The 25,579-nt window shown below is 38.1% G+C and overlaps 1 protein-coding gene across 1 annotated transcript in view; it reads right to left on the bottom strand.

Annotated features, from left to right (window-relative positions):
- Positions 1–25,579, bottom strand: part of HUWE1 (HECT, UBA and WWE domain containing 1, E3 ubiquitin protein ligase) — a 198,439-nt gene that overhangs the window by 114,693 nt on the left and 58,167 nt on the right. The window contains exons 7-16 of the mRNA XM_006875251.1: positions 11,251–11,313; positions 9,078–9,155; positions 8,250–8,297; positions 8,092–8,160; positions 7,244–7,343; positions 1,853–1,953; positions 1,402–1,552; positions 1,170–1,297; positions 436–576; positions 211–316 (exon numbers count right to left, since the gene is read on the bottom strand). Coding sequence (XP_006875313.1) covers positions 211–316; positions 436–576; positions 1,170–1,297; positions 1,402–1,552; positions 1,853–1,953; positions 7,244–7,343; positions 8,092–8,160; positions 8,250–8,297; positions 9,078–9,155; positions 11,251–11,313 — 985 coding nt within the window. The remainder of the gene's footprint in view (positions 1–210; positions 317–435; positions 577–1,169; positions 1,298–1,401; positions 1,553–1,852; positions 1,954–7,243; positions 7,344–8,091; positions 8,161–8,249; positions 8,298–9,077; positions 9,156–11,250; positions 11,314–25,579) is intronic.

The raw sequence follows: 25,579 nt of genomic DNA on the forward strand, positions 1-25,579 counted from the left end.
TGCAAAATAAAAACATTTAATTTTAAAAAAAAAAAAGCTAAAGTGGATAGAGAAATACTGTTAACTGATGGTACATGGAGAGAATTATAATCATTGTAATGAAACAAGGTGCATGATTTGTTGAATGTAAAACTGATGATATGCCCTGTAAACTTTCACTCAATCCACAATAAAAACCTTTAAAAAAAAAAAAAAATAACTATTAATTACCATCCATATCAGTTTCCATTTCTTCTCCTTCTTGTATAGTACTGGGTCTCTGGATCTTTGGCTTGATCACAAACGGACATTCTTTTCGGCACAAATCTACTTCATGCTACAACAAAAGGAAAAGTAGTAAGAAAACCCTGCTTATATCCTAGAGACTAAAAAATATGTATAGTGGAAGAATCCCACCCCTCAACCACCCCAGTTACATTGCTGCTTGTATAATACCTCAAGTCTATAAATGAAAATAGAAAGTCCACTGTGGGATTGAAAAGCTGCCATGTCCAGGTTGGTGATAAGGTCAACCACTCTGACGGCTCTGGTGACAAATGTTATCTGGTCCTGTTCATCGCCAAGAAACTTTATGACCTGTCAGGGAGAGAAAAAGAGACAAACACAATTTTTGAGACACAAGCTGTAAATGATATATTCTTTTGGAAACACGCTGTCTGAGGCCTCAGGCAGCACAGCACAGAAGAAAGAACATGTGTTATATTTTTGGTGCTTTGCAAATGACAGATAGCCCTATGACTTCAGAGACTCAGCCTCCTCTGAAGTAATGGAAATCTCATTTATACTATAGTATTAAATCAATCATGTAAGGAGAAAAACATTGGTCCTGAATGTCTAGCATGTGGTATAGGTTATTACCATTATAGCACAATGTATCAAGTACCTTGAGATAAAGAATTTCCTCAGGTTCATGCCTACGTACATGACAGGATCCACTACACCCTGATTCCCACACCGTACTGACTACATTCATTTAATAACAGATGTAGCTGCTCTTAAAAGTGGTTAATGATATAACTAGAAGGTAAAACTGGAAAAATTAAGTATAAATTTTTCTATATAAGCTTTCTTATGCTATATGCTTACTATCCCTGTGATCCATTGCAAAGTTGCAGCTGTGGTTAATTGATTTCCCAACGAATGCTTAATCAGATAAACAAAAAATGTACCTTTAGCAAGGCTTCCATCATTCCACAAGAAACCAAAGCTTCGCCACCAGCATCATAACTGGCCAGATGGTATAAAAAAGAGAAGAGAGCGGTGGCAAATTGGTGAGGGTATGGATCCATAGAAGGATCTATAAGAAAGAATGCACATGCTCAGAATTAGGATGTTAAAGAATAACAAAATCAAAGGGGTGTTATTCTCTTCTTGTGTAAGATAACCACTATCAAAACATACCTATCATGGCCTGGATGCAGTTCCGCACAAGTACAGGCAAAAATCCATGGTAGGAGGCAGTTCCAGTACAATCAATAATACTGCTGAGTTTGGGAGTTCTCTCCAAATGGACAATTGATGTTAATGTTCGTAAAGAAGCTGCTTTAATCTCCTATGATAACAGTAGATAATGAATCTGTCAAATAACATGTAGAGACTAGACTCATCCAAGTAGCTAATATCCCTCCCCCGCAATTTAAGTTATTGTACTGGCAAATCCTTGAGGAGATGCAGGTCTGTTGAGAGTAATATTGAAAATTCAACACTGTTAATTTTTTAGCTTAATACCTGAAAAGGGAAAAGGAAAAAATGGACCAAGCTTTTCTCTTAGGAAGCTAGCCAAAATCTTTGGAAAAACAAAAAGATGAATAGACCGAGAGTCTAAATATATGGGGAATTAATAAATACCAACCATGAGCTGCTTATCTGTTATCTGAAGGACATCTACCAACTCCTCTATCAAGCCATTATACAAGATACTGTTGGCTGATTCCTGCAAGGCATTGGAATACACTGCAAAAGGAGAAACAAACACTTTAGGCAAGAAGGCAGTGGTTAAGCCACTGCCCAAAGACAAACCGTTTGAAATCTACTGGTTCTGAGGAAGAATTCCCTACCAACAGCACAGGATTCCTGAAGATCACTGATTTCCTTAAGATGTAATTAACTATGGGGATAAGGTCTAAATGTCAATCAAATGAACAGTTTCACAGTTAATAATATTGATGGACTTCGATAAGGATTTTGGGGAGTGAAAGTACGAAAGGATAATGACGAGATAATTTTAATTAATAACACTACTTGACATCACTTCATGATGCCTTTGACATAAGACAACCATCTTAGATATTCATATGCTTGTTTTTCACTATGAATACTTCTATAGGCTGTAGAACAGAATATAAGCACTAAGTCAGAAATCTGTTTGACACCAGAGAATCACTTAAGAATGGGTGTGAGATACACATTGAATGACTCCCACATAGGTCTAACAATGAATATAAGTCCCCTGAAGTGCAAGTGAATGGATTTGATTAGATTTAGCTTTTAATAACTATCTCCTGGGCACACACTAACATTCAAGAAGTTAAACTAGGTTTAAATACAAATACAGTAAGAGTTTCAAACCAAAGAGCTCATTTTAAAAGTGGAGAAAAACAAATACTAATAACATAATGGAAAGTTGTTTAAAATATCTCACATTTTATACCTTCTACATGCTTTAAACATGTGCTTTAAAGGTTTTCATTTACTCCTCAGACAAGCCTATAAAGTAAGTAAGTATATAAAATAAGGATATTGAGGCTAAGAGTGTAAATATGGCAAATAAATTTTACAGAACTAGGGTGAGAGCTGTCTGCCAGTTGATGGTACTGTGACTGTGGTGGCTTGTGTGTTGTGATACTGTAAGCTAAGTCACAGGTATTTCAAATAACAGCAGGATCACCCATATTGGACAGGTTTCAGCTGAGCTTCCAGATTAAGACAGACAAGGAAGACAGAGAGGTTGACTGATTACTTCTGAAGGGTCACTGAACATAGCCACCGAAAACATTATGAATAGGAACAGACATTGTCAAATACAATGTCGGAAGATGAGCCTCACAGATTGGAAGGCACTCAAAATACAACTGGAGAAGAACTGCCGCTTCAAAGTACACTTGACCTAAATGACGAGGACCTTCATTTGCTGAAAATAAGACACAGCTACAACATGCAATAATGGAATACACAAAGTATAAATCTAAGAAAATGAAATTGCTAGAAATGAAATGGAATGCATAAAGATCTATTTCCTAGGCATTAGTGAGCTGAAATGGATTAGTTTTGGCCATTTGTAATCAGACAGTCATATAGTTTACTATGCGAGGAATGTCAAATTAAAAAGGAACGGTGTCGAATTTAATGTCAAAAATTACACTTCAAGACCTATCTTTAAGTACAGTGCTGTCTGTGACAAGACAGTAACCATACATCTACAAGAAAAATGAGTTAATATCATTATTATTCAAATTTACACAAAAACCACTGAAGCCAATAATGATGAAATTGAGTAATTCTACCAACGTCTTCATTCTGAAATTGATCAAACATTGCAATCAAGATGAACTGATAATCCTTGGTGATTGGAATGCAAAACAAAAAGGAGGGATGTATAGTTGGAAAAGTATGGCCTTAGTGATTAAAACAATCCTGGAGATCGCATGATAGAATCTGGTAACACCAATGACTTACTCATTCCAAGTACCTTTTAAAAACTACGTAAGTGTGGACCTTACAAGACAGGAACACACAGGAATCAAACTGACAATATATGTGGGAAAAGACAATGGATAAATGCCAAAACAAGGCCAGAGACTGACTGTGGAAAAGACCATCAACTGTTCATAAGCAAGTTCAGGCTGAAGCTGAAGAAAATGAAAATTCCACAGAGTCAAAAAATGACCTTGAGTGAGTATGTTGTTGTTAAGTGCTATCGAGTTGGTTCTAACTCATTAACAAACCTGTATAAGGTTTCCGAGGAACAGATGGTGAGTTTGAACTGCCGACCTTGCACTTCAAACTGACTTTGCAGTCCAGCGCATTATTTTGCAGCACCACACCCTGCAGGACTCCTTATAGCATATCCCACCTGAATTTAGAGACCATCTTGAAAGTAGGTTTGAGACATTAGACACTACTGACCGAAGACCAGAAAAATAAAGGGGTTACACATCAAAAACATCATACATGGGGGGAAAAAAGGGTCATTAAAAATACAGGAAACATAAAAGATACAAAAGTGAATGGCAGAAGAGACTCTGAAACTTGCTTGAGCATAGAGAAGCTAAAGTGACTGGAAGAAATGTGAAACACAAGAGCTGAACAGAAATTTTCAAAGACAAAAGCTCAAGAAGACAAAATTAAACTATCATAAGAAATGAGTAAAGTTCTCGTGTTAGAAAACTAAGCTCAGTATTTTTCAAACTGAAAGAACTTCAGAAAAGCGCCACACCTCAACTTGGCAATTGAAGGAATCAATCCTGCTGTGGCGCTGTGGGTTAATGCACTGGACTGCAAAGTTGCTTTGAACCGGCAAGGTCGGTGGTTTAAGCTCACCAGCTGCTCCTTGGAAACCCTATATAGATAGGATCACTGTGGGTAAGAAATGACTTAATGGCACTTAACAACAATAACACTGGGCACAATGTGGCGCTGTAGTATAAGCATTGGTTCAGACAAGGCCATTGGTTCAGACCTACCACTGTTCCTAGGAAATCCTATGCAGGGGTCACTATGAATTCAAACAGAACTAAATGCACGTAAAAACAACGTGAACAAAATAGTGAATGGTGCTAGAAACATCAAAGGAAGATGGAAGGAACACACAGTCACTGTACAAAAAAGAAAAGTTTAGTATTCAACCATTTCAAGAGGTAGTACATAATCAAGAACCGATGTACTGAAGGAAGAAGTCCAATTAGCACCTCAGACATTGGTGGGAAAAAAAAAAGGCTCTAGGAATTGATGGAAGACAACAAACTGATGCAGCACTCACCTATGCAAGAAACACGGAAGACCTGGCCAACCAAGTGGAAGAGATTTGTATTTGTGTCCTATTTCACAAGATGGTGAACCAATGGAATGAAGAAATCATGGTACAATCTCATTAGTATCACATGTAAATAAAATGTTGCTGAAGATAATTTAAAAACAATTGTAGCAGTACATGGACAAGGAGCTGCCAGAAATAGCAAGCTGGTTTAAGAAGAGAATATGGAACAAGAATATACTTGCTGACAACAAACAGAGCTTGACTGAACGCAGAGTACCCCAGAAAGTTGCTTATTTATGCTTTACAGATTATACAAAGGTATTTTATGGATCATAACAAACTATGAATAAAAATTGAATAGAATGTGTATTACAGAACGTAGCTGTGCTCATGAAGAACCTGTACGTAGACCAAGAGGTAACTGGTAGAAAAGGGGATACCAAATGCTTTAAAATAAGGAAACGTGTGTGTGAGGGTTGTATCCTTTCACCGTACTTATTCAATATGCACACTGAGCATATAAGTAGAAGCTGGATTATATGAAGATGGCATTAAGATTGGAGCAAGACTCAATAACAACCTGCAATATGCAGATGACAAAACCTTGTTTGCTGAAAGTGAAGAGGACTTAAAATACTTACTGATGAAGATCAAACACTACAGCCTTCAGTATGGATTGCAACTCAGTATAAGGAAAACAAAAATCCTAACAACTGAGCCAGTAAATAGCATCATGAAAAATGGAGAAAACACTGAAGTTGTCAATTAGTTCCATTTGTTTAGATCCAAAATCAATGGCCAAGGCAGGAAATTAAAAAAAAAAGGATTACATTTGACAAATCTGCTGCAAAAGACCTCTTTTTTTTTAAGTGTTCACAAAAAGCAAACCTGGCTGTTTGAGGATCATGGTGCTTGATCCAAGCACCTCATATGGATGTGAGACTTTCACAATGAATAAGAAAGACCTTAGAAGAATCAATGCATTTGAATGATGGTGCTGGAGAAGAGTTTTGAAATTAACATGACAGCCAGAAGAACAAACAAATCTGTGCTGGAAGAATTATAGCCAGAATGCTCCTTACAAATGAGGATGGTGAAACTTAAGTCTCTCCTACACTGGACATATTATCAGGAAAGACCAGTCCCCGGAAAAGGACATCATGCTTGGAAATGTGGAAGCTCAGTGAAAAAGAGTAAGAACCCCAACAAGATGGATTTACACAGTAGGAGAATAACAGTAACTTTGAGGACCAGGAAGTGTTATAGAACCAACTTGATGGCACCCAAGAACAAAAATGCTTTAAAATAAGACTTACCCAAAAGCAAAAACAGTGTGGGAGCCCAGGATTGATTTTAAAACCAGTGTGCTTTCCATTCTATCATACCACAGTAAAAGAAGTTAATGCTTAAACAGATAAAGTAGATATAGACTAACTAATAAATACTTAAGACTTATTGACTGCTTACTAAGCTTTAAAAAAAAGAGACCAGAACCCAAACTAAATCCAAGTGATATGTTAGATATCCTCTTACTGGGGCAATATTAAGGAATTAAAAAACGAAGAATGAATATGGTGAATACTAGTAATACTGGCAATTGTGCAATTTAAGTTACAATCCTTAGTGCTGCTGGGTCAATCTAGACTAATAGTGACCCCGTATGACTTAGCAGAACTGCCTTATAGAACGTTCTAGGCTGTAATCTTTACAGAAACAGATTGTCAGGTATTTCTCCCTTAGAGCTACTGGGTGGATTCAAACTGCCAACCTTTTGGTTAGCAGCCAAGCACTTAACCACTATACCACCAGAGGACCGTAATTTGCTACCTAAGTGTCTATAATAAGCTGTATAGCAAATAAGATGAATACAGTTCAAAGAATAAAAACTGTCTATTCAAAGTCAGTTAATTACAGTTTGCGGTTTCTTATCTAATATAAGGAGCTCTGGTAGCGCAGTGGTTACAAGTCGGACTACTAACCTCAAAGTCAGCAGTTCAAAACTACCATCTGTTTCGTGGGAGAAAGATGAGGCTTTCTGCTCTCATTAAGATTTACAGCCTCGGAAACCCTATGTGAGGTCGATTGTGAGTTGGAACCGACTTCACAGCACATAACCACCTTACCTAATATGGATTCCTGGTATGATGCTGTAGGATCAACAATGGACTGCGATCCAGAAGGTCGGCAGTTCAAAGCCACCAGCTGTTGTGATACAGGGTTCACTATGACTCAGAACTGACTCGACGGCACTTAACAACAACAACTTACCTAATATAGATATTGCATGCAGTCTGGCCTGAACAGCTTGTAGTCTCTTTCTGTGATTAGAAAAGCCATGGGCCAGCCGTATGTGTGTGAATAACAGCATCTGTAAAGAGATAAAATCTACATTAGGAAACAAACTTTAAAAGGTGAATATTCCTTTTGAGGGATATAAAACTTACTAGTTGGGCTGCCTGTACAAACGCTTTACTGTTGACATTTGTTAAGGCAACAAACAGAAATGGTTTAAATTTTGAGGTTCAATAACCATACGGGGAAGAGGGGGAAACAACCACAGATTTACAGAATCCTCAAGAACTATCATTTGGCAAGGGGACATTTGACAAGAGTTCTGATTGCTATGAATCAATTAAGTACTTGATGATTGCCATATTGAGCACGATAAAACAAAATAACTAAATATTTTCTCCTTTGGTAACCAAAGTGTTGAGAAAGTTACCATCACTTACAGAATGAATTTCACCATGTGCTACACTACACCATTTGTTTTCTTCAAATTCTGCTAAACATATGGGTAGTTAAGGAGCTCTGGTAGTGTAGTGGTTACGAATTGGGCTGCTAACCTCAAGGTTGGCAGTTCAAAACTACCAGCCGTTTCGCGGGAGGAAGATAAGGCTTTCTGCCCCTGTAAAGATTTACAGCCTCAGAAACCCTGTGCAGGGTCACTATGAGTTGGAACCGACTTCACGGTACTTAACAACAACAACATATGGGTAGTTATTAAATATTGATCTTATAAAAGATAAGGAAACTAAGGTGCAGAGAACCGTCCATATCACTGGACTATTTCGATAAAAACCACACCCTGTGGATATAATTAGGACTTATCATACCTGCTTATCCTTAGGAATGCTGTACATTTTGGTAAGAGATTCCATGATTTCAGAAGGGCTTTCTGAAATCTACATCACAATAAATAAACAAACCAGTTAGGAAATAAAAATATAACCAAACATTAAGAAACTAACCGACAGTCAAAGATTCCTCTTACCTTGTCAAGCTGTTCTATGTGAATATAATGTAGTGTGTTACTAGTTGTCTGGAATTAAAAAGATAAATATTAAAAGTCACTAAATACACTAGCTTCATCACTGGAAGACTACGAGAGCTTTCTGAAAATCAAGATCCCACCCTAAATTGAATGCTCTTAAAATCTAAAAGAACATTCATTTCATAATATACAATCTACTCACGAAAACGTCTTTAAAAGTAACATTACCAAAACATGAAACACATAGTCAGGAACATTTCATATTCTTGTTCAACCCATCACTGACTCTATCCCCCACAGCCTTTGTATTCAGAGAAAAGACAGTCCATAAAATGGTTTCTTTAGAAATATTCACTAAAGTTGTTTTCAAAGAGCCATTAACTTAAAAGATGGTGATGGTTATCATTTGTTTTATATAGTAGTAAAAAAGATCTTATTTACTATAAACAATATACAGACATGTATATTGTTCTGTTAAGTTTTTAGTTAGAGAAATGTAAGCCATCACTATCTAGACTATCACTTACATATAGGAATTTATGTAACTGTGACTGTGAGAAGAATTCACAAGGCAAAGCAGTGCCCAACAAAGGGAGTCCTACCATTTGAGAATACCCAACATAAGATAAGTAAGGTCCAAACCTTTAAGAGCTGGGCATGCAATGAAATCTTGCTCCTGAGAAGCTGCTAGGAATGTTTTAGGGGATGGGGGTGGCATAGCAATGTAGTTCAAAACCATTCCCTCATTTATACAAGGAGTCCTAGAAAAATCAACCGCAGTTATAGAAAATTTAAAACCCTATCAGAACAAGCCTGAATGAGACTCACCCTTTTCTCGATTTTGACTTCGGCCCCTGGGTCTGCATAGAATTCAAAGTGTAGTGTAGTTGCACTGGGTGGGTATTTCTGTATATAAAACACATGAAAGAATCAGATACTGAGTTTCGAATGATTATAGATGTCCTCTAAAATCAGAATCTTCCCTCAAAAAGTCCTAACCACTTGTCCAACTCAATGTTGCAATAGCATGAGATAAGTGTAGTTGGTAGTCACAGTATTATTTACTTCTTATTTGGCTGTTGTGAAGTGCAGTCGAGTTAGTTCCTACCTATAGTGACCCTGTAATGGGCTTTCGAGGAGCAACTGGTGAGCCTGAACTGCCAACCTCGCAATTCAAACCAACCTTGCAGTCCAGCGTATTAACCCACAGCGCCTTACCAGGACTTAACTCCTTATTTTAGCAAGGGTCAAATAAAGCTTCCACATTTCTTATTTAAAAGTTACCAGTTACCCTTTGTATCATGAGATCAAGTTTGACTGTAACTACTTTCAAAGAAAGGGAAGTCCTGATGTGGCATTGTGGGTTAATGTGCTGGACTGCAAAGTCGGTTTGAACTGCAAGGTTGGTGGTTCAAGCTCACTAACTGCTTCTCAGAAACCCTATACAGGGTCGCTATGGGTTGGGACCAACTGGGCGGCACTTAACAATTCTCAAAGGGGAAATGAAGGGCAAGTCTGCCAAGCAATTATGAATATGAAACCTAATCAAGATGGAAGATGAATACCAGGATCTAGGTTACCAGGTAAAGAATAGAAAAGGACATTTTTAAGGAAATACTAGTGCTTACCATCAGTTTGGTAACGTAGTGGTTACGAATCGGGCTGCGAACCTTAAGGTCAGCGGTTCGAAACTACCAGCTGCTCCGCGGGAGAAAGATGAGGCTTTCTACTCCCGTAAAGATTTACACCCTCGGAAACCCTGTACAGGGTCGCTATGGGTCGGAACTGACTCGATGGCACTTAACAACAACAACAACTATCAGTTTTTGGGATATTTTATTCACATTATGTTCCACTGATGAATATTCAAAATTTCTCAAATACTCCCTTCTATACTGGTGCTGTGGGTTAATGCGCCATACTGCAAAGCCGTCTGAACTGCAAGGTCGGCGGTTCAAGCTCACCAGCTACTCCTTGGAAACCCTATACAGGGTTGCTATGGGTTGGAATCGACTCGATGGCACTTGACAACAACATACTATTCTAGGAGCCTGGTGTGGCGCTCTGGGTTAATGCGCCAGACTGCAAAGCCGTTTGAACTGCAAGGTCGGCAGTTCAAGCTCACCAGCTACACCTTGGAAACCCTATACGGGTCACTATGGGTCGGAATCGACTTGACAGCACTTAACAACAACAACAACAACAATATACTATTCTATGTGACTTCTCAAGATACCCAACTGCTTTTTCTGCACAGGAGAACACAACTCCAAGCTAAATCAGACACAGATAATACATCCTAACAAGGATTCTAGAAAAGCAACATGAGAAAAAAAGAAATAAGCTTGCAACATGACCATTGAATGTTTTCGTTAAAGAAGCTGCTAATATTGGTTACCTCTGGGGATGGATAAACCTATCTTTGTATATATCACTTTATGAGAATTAGAAATATATTCACACACACATATATGTATAAATACAAATCTCAATAAATAAAAAGATTTGTGATTTCTTAACAAAGGATGGGACCAAAATGGGTAACAGACATCATACATACAAGCTTAGTTCAGTGTATCTTGTTTTCTGCAAGAGACAGAAAGAGCAAGTTTGACAGAAAAAAAGAGTCTCAAAAAATTAACCTACTAAGCTTTATGATGAAAAATTATGATCTCAGAATTAGAATTCCAAAATCTGAATGTCCTATAATATAGATGTGAAAGTAACTTTCTCCAATTTGTAATTTTTTGTGACTAGAAAAGTTGCCAGTCTATTGAGGCTTTGTAAAAGGACTTGTTAAAATAAACAATTTCATCTACCAGCAACATTGATGGCTGACACATTTCAAGACTGTTGTTTCTCAACTGACTTCGGACTCCTCAAAAGTCCTAATGTAAAGCAGCAACTGTACATTACACATGTCCATTATAAAGTAAGGCTCAGAAAGAGACTATATATCATGATCTTCCAAAAAACATTTATAGCCCAAAGAGTTACTTACCATCATATTCAAGTCTCTGCAACATTCTGCAAGTCCAAAACCATTCTCCTTTCCACCCCAGCTCTTCGAAAAAGAAAACAACAGTGTTAAGAGAATGTTTATAGTAACCTCGTGTATAAAATACTTAAAACAGGAAGTGGCTGCCTAAATAGGCAAACCCAAATTAACATATTATGTTCTATATTTTAATCAAATTCACAGAATCATATTGCAAAATATTTCACTGCTTTACCCTCAAAAATCTTTCATTTCACGCCTTCCAAATGTTGTTATGAACTAAGTAGAAGAGTAAAGGTCAAACAAAAAGAGCAAACACTAGCAAGGACTTAAAATATACAGCAAGATGGTCTGCAGAAAGGTAATTTCTCTAATCAGATAATTCGCACTTTTCTGAGCTTCAAAAAGATCATGAAAATGGAATCAAAAGGAAAGAATTTTGTACACTGCCTCTAGCGGAAAGAACACAAACAGCAATTGCCAGTTACTGATTTACAAATGCCACAGTTACACTTGCTGACAGATTAGTAATTCCCCATCAAGTCTTAATTATGGATGCTCTGCAGTTCCTCTCTTTTTGACATGAGAGGAAAACAGATTCTTTTTTATTAGTATTGCACCTTGATATTATAAAGTCTAACTCTTCATCAACAAGGCTTTTCAACAAAAATTATGAGGCTTGCAAAGAAATAAAGTATACTTCTCCCTCAGTATACGTGGGGAATTGTTTCAAGACTCCTAAGTGGATACCAAAATCTATAGAGGTTCAAGTTTCTCTATAAAATGGTGTACAATTTACATACAATCTATGCACATCCTCCTGTATACATTAAATCATCTCTAAATCACTTATAATACTTAATAAATGTAAATAATATATAACAACATTTTAAGTTCTCTCTTTGACTGCATAATTGCACCCTCCTCCCCCAAAATATTTTCAATCAGTGGATGGTTGAATCTGCATATGAGGAACCTGAAGCTATGGTGAGCTGATGTTGTTGTTGTTGTCAGGTGCTATCGAGTCGGAACCGACTCATAGCGACCCCATGCACAGCAGAACGGAACAATGTCTGATCCTGGGCAACCTCACTACTGCTGCCACACTTGACGCCATCAATGATGCCACCTGGCTGATCCATCTCGTTGGGGGTCTTCCTCTTTTTCTCTGACCCTCCACCTTACCCAGCATGACATCCTTCTCCAGCGACTGTTCTCTCCGGACAATGTGTCCAAAGTATGAGAGACGAAGCCTAGCCATCATGGCCTCCAAGGAGCATTCTGGTTGCACTTCTTCCAAAACAGATCTATTGGTTCTTTTGGCAGTCCATGGCACTTTCAGTATTTTCCTCCAACACCACAACTCAAAGGCATCAATTCTTCTACCATCTTCCTTATTCACTGTCCAGCTTTCACATCCATATGAGGTTACTGAAAATACCATGGCTTGGGTCAGGCGCACCTTAGTCCTCAAGCTGACATCTCTGCTCTTCAACACTTTAAAAAGTTCCTGTGCAGCAGATTTGCCCAGTGCAATACATCGTCTGATCTCTTGACTGCTGCTTCCGTGAGTGTTGATAGTTGATCCAAGAAGAATGAAGTCCTTGACAACCTCAATCTCTTCTCCATTGATAAGAATGCTGTTTACTGGTCCAGTGGTGAGGATTTTTGTTTTCTTTACATTGAGTTGTAATCCATACAGAAGGCTGTGCTCTTTGATCTTCATCAGTAAATATTTTAAGTCCTCTCACTTTCAGAAAGCAAGGTTGTATCATCTGCATAGCTCAGGTTGTTAATAAGTCTTCCTCCAATCCCGACGCCACGTTTTCCTTCATAGAACCCAGCTTCTCGTATTATTTGCTCAGCATACATATTGAACAAGTATGGTGAAAGAACACAACCCTGTCGCACACCTTTTCCAATTTTAAAACATTCAGTGTTTCCATGCTCTGTTTGAACAAATGCCTCTTGGTCCAGGTACAGATTTCTCAGAAGTACGATTTTCAATGGATGTTTACAGCTGTTTCTCTTCATTTTGATTTGTGGCTCATTAGCAAATGAAGGTTCTGTGAGCTTTTCTCTACTTGGAGGAAGCATTTTTCCCCCCAGTCGCATTCTGAGTGCCTTCCCACTTTCCAGTCCTGTATCTGACAATGTTTCTCTGCTATTCATAGAGTTTTCAGTGACTAGCGATTCGGAAGTAGTTTGTCACTCTTTCTTCCTAGTCTGTCTTTGTTTGAAAGCTCATCTGAAACCTGTCCACCATGGGTGACCCTGCTGGTTATTTAAAATACCGGTGGCATAGCCCTCAGAATCACAGCAATTCAAACCACCACAGCACGACAGACAGACGAGTGGCGGTTGCGTGGTTGCTGTTAAATAGGAGTCTCCTTGTGCTATGGCCCTTGTGTCCGGCTCAAAGGCAGGATTTCCATCCTCGGATGTCAATCAAGAGGCAGAAACACAGCAGGGGAGACTGGGTTGTAGTGAAATGCTTTGGGCTGGGCTTGTGGGTCTCTAAGTTGGTCGACCCCGCCTCAAAGCCAAGATCCAATGGTTAGGCTAGGACGGCGCTCTGGAGTCCGGGGTAAGTAGGACAGCCTGGCCGGCCCCTGCAGTCTCCCCATCAACTTGGTCTCCAGACACCTCTCACCCCGCCACTCTGTGGTCTGAGTTTCATTTAACACCTCCACCAGGTCTGCGCAGTTTTTGCACATCGTTTAGCCGCCGCCCTCCATGATAGAAGCCCTCGTGCATATATGGTGAGCTGTTGGTATGGTCCATATACAAGAAAACAAGAAATCTATAGAAACTGTCTGAGAAAATTCATAAACTGGACTTAATAAAGACTTTAAATCAACTATTATAATACGTCCAGAGTTACAGGTAACTATGGACAAAGTCCTAAATACCATAGGAATGATGCCTTACAAAATATAAATTTGATGAAAAACAAGAACCTACACATCTCAGAAGATAAATGAGCCGAAAGTAGAATAAACTGAAAAGATATATATACCCTGAGTCCAATATATTAAAAGTAGTGAAAGAAAAAATAAAAACCTGTCAAATAAAAATTCTACATTTGGCAAAATTAGTCTTCAAACATGAAGGAGAAATTGAGACTTTCTCATACAGTCAACAACTAAGGAGTTCATTGCTAGAATATATGTCCTACAATAAATATAAGAGTTCAGGATGAAATGAACAGTAGATGGAAACTCATATCCATACAAAGATATAAAGTTATAAAATTATATAGACATTGAAAAATTGATACTAAGGTACTTTTGGAATCCTGGTGTGTCATGATAGGGTAAGCACTGGATTGTTAACCACAAGGTCAGCTGTTCAAACCTACCAGCTGCTCCTTGGAAACCCTATACAAGGTCCATAGAGTTGTAAACAACACAGCAGCAATGAAGAACAAGGCACTTCTACTTTGTAACATATACAGACGAGCACATACTATTGAAACTAAATTGGTATTAATTTAAATAGATTAATCAGTTTAAATCTGGTTAGATTTTAAAATGTTAATTGTAGTCCTCAGGAAAAACATCAAGAAAATAACCAGACAAAAGATAAACAATAACAGACATATGTTATTGTTGTTAAGTGCTGTCCAGTCAATTCTGACTCATAGTCACCTGTAGAGGGTTTCTAAGGAGCACCTGGTGTTTGAATCACCAACCTGCGGTTAGCAATTCAGTGGTTATCCTACAGTATCACACCAGGAAACCATTAAGACGTTTGTTGCTGCTGTTAAGTAGGTTCCATTTTTCATGTAGTTTCTGAAGTCCTCTCATGTAAGATGAAAAACACTCTCTGCCCCACAACAGAAGAATACACTTTGAGTGCACATGGGACATTTTCCAAGATAAAAGCATATATATTAGGCCACAAAACAAATCTTAATAAATTTTAAAAGACTGAAATCATACTAAGCATATTGGTGAAACATAATGGGATGAAATTAGAAGTACAGAAGTAAATTTTGAGAAATTTACAGATAGCTGAAAATCAACATGGTCTTAAACAACCAAGGGTCAAAGAAATCATATGGGAAAATCAGAAATACTTGGAAACGAAAAAACAGAATGCAATATATAACACGAAACACGTGGAAAGCAGGGGAAACAGTACTCAGGGTGAAATTTATAGCAGTATGAGGAAGGGGCACTTCAAAAAGTTCATGAAAATATTTCATTATCTTGTAATTCCATTGTTACACAAACTTTTTGAATCCCCTTCTTTGCCTATATTTAAAAAGAACAATCTGAAATCAATATACTAATATTCTACCTTAGGAAACTAGAAGAGCACACAAGCAAAAGGAATGAAATTAAAGATAAAAGCAGATATAAACAAAATGTTAAGTGCTGTCTTGTCTGTTCCAATTCATAACGATCATATATAGGGTTTCCAAGGAGCGGCTGGTAAATTTGAACTGCTGACATTGTGATTCAAACTGACCTTATGGTCTAGTGTTTCATCCCACAGTATCACACCTGGGCTCCATAAACAAAATAGAGAATAGAAAATAGAATCAACAAAACCAAAGTACTAACCAGAGTAGGCCTTGTTAGTACTTAGGGTGGGAGACTGCCTGGAATACCAGGTACTGTAGGCTTCACAGAGTCCCTGGTGTAGCACTCTGAGTTAAAGCACTGGACTGCAAAGTCAGTTTGAACTGCGAGATTGGCGGTTCAAGCTTACCAGCTGTTTCTCAAAAACCCTATGCAGGGTGGTCACTACGGGCCGGAATCGACTCAACAGCACTTAACAACAACTAACAATCTCAACCATGCCACCCCACTAGATGAGATTTTCTAAAGAATGAGTAAGTATTCAGACATCAGGAAAACATCCTTATGCAGTTCAAAATCACACTAAGATTTTGGTAAGATTTTATCATTTTACCCAATAAATGGACTAAGCCAGTGGTTCCCAAAGAGGTGAACAGCAGTTTGACTCAAAATGTGGAGCAAAGTATTATTAAGTGCTGTCAAGTTGGTTCTGACTTATAGTGACCCTGTGCAAGGTTTCCGAGGTGTGGCTGGTAAGTTTGAACCGCTGACCTTACAGTTCAAACCAACCTTACAGTCCAGCGCATTAACCCACAGTGTCACACCAGGACTCCAAAGTATGTATCAATATCATCTGGGAACTCATTAGAAGTGAAAAGTTTTGTTGCTTCACTATAGGCCTACTGAATCAGAAATGTTAAGCCAGTAAAGTGATTTAATGAAGTGCTTCTGACGCACGTTCAAGTTTAAGAACCAGTGTACTAAACTTCAAAAATCTATCTAACTGACTTTTAGCAGATTCAACAAATATCATGAAGAACGTTCCAGAAATTTTCAGTTTACTAATTACTGTTCAAATAATAATAATAAAGACCTATATACTAGTAAGTTAATTAGGTCATTAATAAACTACTATGAGAAAAGAGAACACATAAAGTTATTTTCCATAAAGACAATAATAAGACACTCGGTATATTTTTAAAAATAAATTTGGCCATTAAAAAAAAGTATGAAAAATATAGCTTAAGGACTTAGGGAAAAAATACTTGCAAGAGACACCACAAAGAGTGAAATAATCTAAATATGTTAATTAAACAAGGCTTTATAATAGAAAAACTATTCACATAAACAAATCTTAATGTGCACAAAGAGATGTTCAAATTCAGAACTTATCAGGAAAGTGCAAATTAAAGTAGCACTGAGATTCCTGAGACCACTTCAGAATCAAAAGTATCAAGTATACAAAGGCATATACAAGACTGCTTAATGTAGTATTTTTTTTTCTACCTGAAGAAAATGAATATGTATCAATAGGAAAATAGCTTAATAAAAAGGTCAGCTGTTGTTGCTAAGTGTCAAGTTGGCTCCAACTCACAGTGACCCTGTATAGGGTTTCCAGGGAGTAGCTACTAGATTGGAACTGCTGATCTTGCAGTTAGCACTTCAGTGCTTATACTATAGTGCCAAATCAAGAGGTAACATAATGATTTTGAACAAGATATTACCATCAAATGAGAAACTGTATATCTCTCTCTATATATAAAATCATACATTAACAATTCAATACAAAAATACCCTCAACATGTCAATATAATACGAAGACAAAAATTCCAACGTCTCCACTGAGAAACCTTATTAAACAAATAAGTTTAAGAAATTAACACAGTAATTAGATACCTTTGGTCTAAAGGGCAGGCAGTGTTAACATAAGGTTTTAATTTAGCTCTCCTTTCAGCTTTGTCATAAAGCACATAGCATTTCACCTACTAAGGGGGGGGGGGCCTATAATAGATAGTATGTTAAATATGCTACTATTCAGGAATGCTACACAAATATTTAGTTTGCAAGGCAGATTTATTTCTATATTATATTTTGGAAAACAGATTTGATACCATTCTACAGTTTAGCTGTCAGATACATACCATTATGCAAAATAGTTGAAACAGTCTAAAGGATTTAACTTTTTCAGGTTTTAGATTCTGTTTACTCTTAATGCAAAATTTCACTTTTGTTCATGTTATATTTATAGTACTAGAGTGATTATTTTATATTTTTGATGACTGGAAAAAACAAACCAGAATTTGCTAATTTTTTATCAGAATCCCCATAACCATGCTTTAAGTACTCTGTTCTTTCATCGCTGTCTCTCACATATACATTAACTGATATTTATCAAAAAATGGTGATTAAGTATCACAGAATGAGTTCTGACTGATAGCGACCCTGTATAGGGTTTTCAAGGAGCGGCTAGTAGGTTTGAACCACCGACCCTGTGGTACCCAGTGATATACAGTGCTACACAATTACCAAAAATAGGTCATAATTATTATGTTTTAACAGTCCAAAGAGTAGAGTAAACTTTAGTCAGCTGTTTTTGCAGAAGTATTAAATAAAGCAAATGTTTTGTAACCACCACCCCCCAAAAATGCACACATTGACAATATAGTTTAGGTTGTGGGGGATGACTCAACTCTCACCCCCAAACTGAAAAAAAGAAAAAACACTAATAAAGAAACTATCATGTGACATCATGTATGAGGCTACATAAAACAGTATGCAAATAATTTAAAAAGGAAAGCACATATTCTTTAAAAATCATATGTACTAATGTCCAATAGTTGTTATTAAGTGCCCTGGAATCAATTTTGACTCATAGCAACCTTGTATAGGGTTTCCAAGGAGCAGCTGGTGTGTTTAAAATGTCAGCCCGTGGTTCACAGTCCAGTATTGATCCGACAGCGCCACAACAGGAATCCAATATCCAATGGTGGTTGTTGTTGTTGAGTGCCATCGAGTCGATTCCGACCCATAGTGACCCAGTATAGGGTTTCCAAGGAGCAGCTGGTGAGTTTGAACCGCCTACCTTGCAGTTCAAACGACTTTGCAGTCTGGCGTATTAATTAACCCACAGCGCCACACCAATACTTTTAACAAGACATAGATTAACTCTTAAAGACTTTTTATTCATGAACTCAGTAGCAAAAGCAGACAACCCTCAATGAGATGGGTTGACACAGTAGCTGTAACAATTGGTTTCATTGTTACCCTGTGATCCACAGGACAGAGGATAGATCCTCTGGGTCAAAAACAACTTAACAGCACCTACCAACATTTTTAACAACTATGAGACGGTTATCAAAATCTTCAATTTACAGATAAAGAAACTAAGGTTATTTGTTGACAGAATTAGGTCTGATACTTCCTAAGCCAGGTTGTTAATCACATGAAATTGCATGTGTATGTTTGTTGCACAAGGTAGGAATGACAAAAGGAATTTAGATTCAAGAAGCTATGGGAAACCGCTTAAGGGAAATAAGACCCAATATATCCAGACTACACTCCCAGCTAAGGTTACTCAAAGTATAAGTAGATTTGTGTTATCTTTCAGTAACCCAGAAATTAATTGGAACTTAATCCAACAGCATTTTAGGAGGTTGTGGAACAATATATACTTGTCTGGGGATATTCATCAGCTACATGCTCAAATTTATGATATAAGTAATTCTCAAAGTGAACACTGAGTGGCTACTCATTTGCTACCCATGCTAGAGAGTAAGATCCCCTAAGAAATGGATTGAACCTCAGCATAGTGATCCTGCTTGGTCACCTTAGAGCAGGTGGTGGGCTGGCAACGTCGGGCGCATGGGGTCCCCAGCTGATCTCCTCCCTCCCTGCCTTCCTCGGATGGCAGCTGTTTATGCTGGACGTGTGGCCAGAGACGGGTAAGGATCACGTGGAACCTCGGCTACTTAAGACAGAGACATTGCCATGCTGCAATGAGTCTCAATGACTGGTAAGACTGAGGAATTCGCACTGACCACCTAAGACAGGCAGCGTCCCTTAAACAATCAATAAATAAGGAGGATTCAGATGCAGACAGTACAGACCCGGTCAGGAGGCCAAGCCCCTGTGGGCCCAAGCGTTGCTGACCGTCCAAACCATAGGCTCTGAGGATCAGACTTTAGCTACCTAGTAGACATAGCAAACTGTCCCTCATCTGATTATTCAGTAATGCTTGTTAGTAATCTCATACATGAGCCCTGGATATCTACAGACAAATGTAAAAACCTTCCCTAAAAGCCGAGACTGTAAATTCCAAAAAGCCAAGACCCCCCCCCCCATCCAAAAAAAAAGCTAAAGAGGATAGAGAGAAACACTGTAAACTGATGATATATGGTGGGGATAATGATCAATGTAATGAAACAAGCTATATGAATGGTTGAATGTGAAGCTGATGATGTGCCCTGTAAACTTTCACACAATGCAAAATAAAAACATTTAATTAAAAAAAAAAAAAAAAAAAGCTATGGGAAAAAATGAAGAAACATATATAAAAAGTTTTTATGAAGAAAACTGTTACAAGAACTAGAGTTATGTATCAAAAGGAAGATGTAGGAGAAAGCAGTATATGTTAATGCTACATTTTTAAGACAAATATAAATCAATTTTAATAGGGGGTATTAGCAGTAACAGGAGTTGCTACTTATTAAACATCTAGCATATATACCTGACATGCTAAGGTTCACAAATAATTTTATTTAAATTTCAAAAACCTTATTAAGTCTTTTACTATAACATCAGCATCAAGTACATAATATAAGGATAATTTGAAAAGGATAACTAAAAATCAAAGAAACCTTTATTTTAAAAGAATCAAAACGTGAAGCTATTGTTTCTTAACATCTCCACTCCATCTATGTCTATACACTTCTGAAAGCAGTGTTTCCTTCCATCTTTCTAATCCTTCTATAACAGATCCAGGGGCTTTGTAGGATAAGCACTGGGCTGGGAACCAACCACCAGGTCAGCAGTTCAAGACCATAGGTCACTCTGTAGGAGAAAGATGAAGTTTTCTATTCCCAGAAAGAATTACAGTCTCAGAAACCCTATACTGGGTTACTGTGACTTGGAACCAACCTGAAGGCACTTACAACAACCCTTTTAAGAATACTGCCCTCTTTGATTTACACCACATCAAAACAGCAGTTTTGGCATCCTTGAGGGACTCATATCATGCTTCTTTTAAATGTTCTGAATTTCGGAAACATAAAGAAATCTGAACAGCAAGATCAGAATACACAAGTCCTTTTAGACTGCTAAACAGGCAGACTCAAGGACTTAGGTTCAGTAATTCCCTAGAACTGACTTACAGAATTCATGGTAAGTATCTATAATTATGTTGTTAAGTGCCATCGAGTTGGTTCTGAATCACAGCAAACCTGTATAGGGTTTCCAAGGAGCAGCTGGTGGATTTGAACCACCGATCTTGTGGATCAAACCTACCTTGCAGTTCAGCGTTTACTGTACAGCGCCACACCAGGACACTATGTCAATTAAAAAACTCTTTAAATTACCATGATTTTATGGTATTTTGTCATCCAGCACAGAAAGTGCCCTCATTCTTTATCAAGGTTTTTATTAGGCGTTTTTGTACATTTCTACTTCCTAATTTATGCTAGTAACAGACTTCCACTTAACCAATCTAACTAATTTACTACCTCCCATCCTCCATGTCTTTTGTAAAGCATACTGAATAATGCAGTCAGGTACAGGCATTCTTCTGCTTCCACCGGTTACCTGCATGTATTGTGTCAGTTGTATTTGTCCTCAGGTCCTTTTATCAGTTTTATACATGATAAGGAGACCTGGTTGCACTGTGGGTTAGGTATTGGGCTGCTAACTGCAATGTCGGCAGTTCAAACCTACCAACTTCTCTGAGGTAAAGATTTACAACCTCGAAACCCTAGGAGTTGGAACTGACTGAGTGGCAGTGGGTTCACTTTGGTTTTAGTTATATATTATAATTATGTAAATTTATTATATAAAACTGAAAAGGGAATCATCATTTTATAAAAACTAAGTTGAATATTCTGTAAAGGTTAAAAGTCAACCTGGTAAAATAAAATGTCAAGCTAGGGAAAGCAAATCCAGGAGTAAATTATAAAAAGGTAGAATTCTACATTTAGGTTCCTTTACATCACTGTTCTACTTTAAATAAACCACAGATTATAGCTGTAGTTATAGCCTACACAGATTATAGCTACTGTTGTTAAGTGCTATTGAGTCAGTTCCAAACCACAGCAACTCTGTATAGGGTTTCCAAGGAGCAGCTGGTAAGTAAGCTTGAACTGGCGACCTTGTGGTTTAAACCAACTTTGCAGTCCAGCTCATTAAGCCCACAGTGCCACACTAGGACTTCGTGATTATAGCTATAACACGAGTCTGTTACTTACTCAAATGAATAGTCCTTGGTTCTATTTTAAAAAGACTGATATAGGAAGGTACCGTTGTGCTTGAGGTATTAATCCTGTTGCTTGCATGTTGCTGTGATACTGGAAGCTGTGTAACTAGTATTTCAGATACTAGCAGAGTCACCCACATTGGACAAGTTTCAGCAAAACTTCCAGAGTAAGACAGCTGGAAAAAAGGACCAGGCAATCTACTTGCAAAAATTAGTTACTGAAAAACTTATGTATCACAAGAGAACACTGTCTGATTTGCTTGCTTTGGATATGCTATCAGAAGGGAACAATTGCTGAAGGTGGATTTCACGTTAGACGAAGTAGACAAAAGGTCAACAAGGGCAAGGAAGATCCCTGGTGAGATGAAATGACACAAAAGCTACCAATAATGGACTTAAAAATGTTTGTGACTGTGAGGATGACACAGCACCAGGCAATATTTTGTTCTGTTGCACACAAGGTTGCTTATTAGCCAGAGTAGACACAATGGAAGCTATCTACATGTATTAATCATCACCCTCTTTAAAAAAAAAAAAAAAAATTCTATACTTTGTATCAAAAACCCTGGTGTGACAGAGTAGACAGAGATGGGCAACTTGGACACTGGATACCCAAATGGGGAGAGGGAGACTACAAAGGCAAGAAGTGACTGGCTTACAAGCTTTCAAGAGGGAACCTAGGGCTAGGGGGCGTGGAGGAAGGCAGAATCTCCAGTGAGTACTATCCAATCTGTCTGGGCGGAGCTGATGAAATGAAATACAGATGGGTAACTCGTGATACTGTAGTGAATAATGGTTACTGGGACTGATTGTGAGGGTTGGAAATGCAAAGGTATAGACGTTTTGTAGCAAGGAAGGGAGTGATTGATTCTCCAGTCTAAGAGCGGAGGTCTCTGGGACCATCAACGGAGAAGAGCCGAGAGCGGGACCCTACCCGGAGAAGCAGAAATGCCTGAGATGGAGACAGAGACGATGATGTGGAGTGATGAAGCGGCTGGGGACTTTGGATCCAGAGAGGGAGAGGGACTGTGGGCCGACGACTTTGGGGGTGAGGGGGGGAGTTTAGGGGCGGGTTTCTAGGATATACCCTTTGGTCGGTTGATGATACATGGAGGGGATTGGAACCATGGCAGTGAAATGATATATGATGGAATGAACGTAAAAACTAAAGTTCTCTCATGTAAACTATCATATAATTCACAATGAAACATTAAAAAAAAATCCTGGTGTGGTGCTGTGGGTTAATGCATCAGACTGAAAAGTCGTTTGAACTGCAAGGTTGGTGGTTCAAGCTCACCAGCTGCTCCTTGTAAACCCTATACAGGGTCGCTATGTGTCGGAATCAACTCGATGGCACTTAACAACAACAAATTGGTCTTCATTTTATCAAAGAATGCTTCCACTATATTGTGTCTTCCCATGCAAAAAAACAAAACAAACACCTGGTATTCACTTATTCAGACCACTTTTACATATTTGCATTCCTGGCATGGCGCTGTGGGTCGCCCCGGACGCTAAATCGATTTGAATCACAAGGTTGGCAGTTCAAGCTCAACAGCCGTTCCTTGGAAACTGTATCAAGGTCTCTATGGGTTGGAACTGACTTGACAACACTTACCAACAACCACTTCTCATTACTGCCCATTTGAATTACCTTCTGATTTTTATTTCTATATTTTCCTTTAGGGAGTCCTGGTGTGGCATTGTGGGTTAATGCGCTGCACTGCAAGGTCAGGTTGAACTGCAAGGTTGGAGATTCAAGCTCACTAGCTGCTCCTCAGAAACCCTATACAGGGTCACTAATGGGTCGGAACCAACTTGCCGGCACTTAACAACAAAATTTCCTTTTAGTTTGTATGGTTTTCTAAACAACGGTACATTGTTCCGTATGCACATATTTTTAAGTTACAGAAATGGTACTGAGCAATAGACAACACTGCTTTTGCCTTTTCTTTTAACTCAGCAGTATGTTTAAAAAGTACTATTGCTGCTGCATTATTGTTTGGTTCACTGCTTTTAACTGCTGCATACATAGTACATAGCATGTATGTAATACAGTTAATTTATCTAATATATTAATGATGGACATCTAGATTGTCTCCAACCCCTCACTACCAATAACAATGATGCAGTATTTTCACACATGTCAGCTTATGAAACACCATATTATCATCTTTGGAATATATAGCTAGGAGAACTAGTTTACACACCCAAGTGTTTATGTACACACATATGCTTACCAGCACTTAACATTATCCACGTTTCGCTAGTCTGATGTTCATAAATCTTTGTCTGTACTTCTTTAATTATTAATGAGTTTGAATATCTATCCACATGCTTGTTTGTTGCTGTTGTAAAATGCCATCGAGTCAGTTCTGACACATATTAACACCGTATAGTTTCTACTTATGGTTCAAACTGACCTTGTGGTCCAGCGTTTATTTCGTGCCAGCACCACACTCCTTGTTAACCTGCTGGATTTCCCCTTCCATGAACTGCCTATCCATACCCTTTGTCTGCTTATTCTTGTTGATTTGGAATACCTTACCAGTATTGTTGTTGTCGCTAAATGCCATCGAGTCAGTTCTGATTCACAGTTACCTTGTATAAGGTTTCTAAGGAGCGGCTGGTGAGCTTGAACCGCTGACCTTGTAGTTCAAACCAACTCTGCAGTCCAGCACATTATCCTGCAGTACCACACCAGCTGTTCATTTTGTATACTGTCATCAATCTGTTAACTTTTGTCTTTGGCAGTATTAATTAATGGTCCACAGATTAGCTACTATTCCAGTAATTGTTTGAAACTGTCAATGGCCCATTGATAACATGCCCTCAGTTAGAATGCTACTGACACATCCAGGAAGTGCACTGTTTAGCTCAATGGACATTTTTCTCTAGGAAGGAAGCACTGTGCTGATTTACACTCTAATATAAGCTCTGTAAAGTGGTACTGAACTATGTTGTTTTTCACCGAAGTTTTAGCTTTACATTCAAATTCAAATTCTTACTAAGATTCTAGTTTTGGAGAATTTTAAAAAGAAAAGATAAATAAATACAATCTCCTACATTATCTTCTCTTAAATTCAAAGTTCTACCAAGAACAATACTATATAAATGAAATTAGCCTAGTGTTTCCCAAATGAATCCATAACCCAGCCATTATTTCATTTCTTCATAAGACCTGACTTGTACTTCATGTGCTGGAGTCCTGGTGTGGCGATGGACTGAAAAGTCGGTGTGAATTGCAAGGTCGGCAGTTCAAGCTCACTAGCCTCTCCTTGGAAACCCTACACAGGGTTGCTATAGGTCAGTACTGACTTGTTGGCACTTAGCAACAACAACCAAATATGGCTTATTTTATGGACATTATGTTTACTGAGAATAGTGTAAATGGCTAACATGCTTGGCTACTGACCAAAAGCTGGAGGTTCAAGTCCACCCAGAAAGTCTAGCGATCAACTTCCAAAAAAAAAAATTAAGCCACTAAAACCTCTATGGAACAGTTCTACTTTGACACACTAGGGGCCACACCATGAATTCAAATGGACTCAATGGTAAGTAG

Source organism: Chrysochloris asiatica, unplaced genomic scaffold (assembly GCF_000296735.1).
Source record: "Chrysochloris asiatica unplaced genomic scaffold, ChrAsi1.0 scaffold00315, whole genome shotgun sequence".
In the NCBI taxonomy this organism is placed as follows: domain Eukaryota; kingdom Metazoa; phylum Chordata; class Mammalia; order Afrosoricida; family Chrysochloridae; genus Chrysochloris; species Chrysochloris asiatica.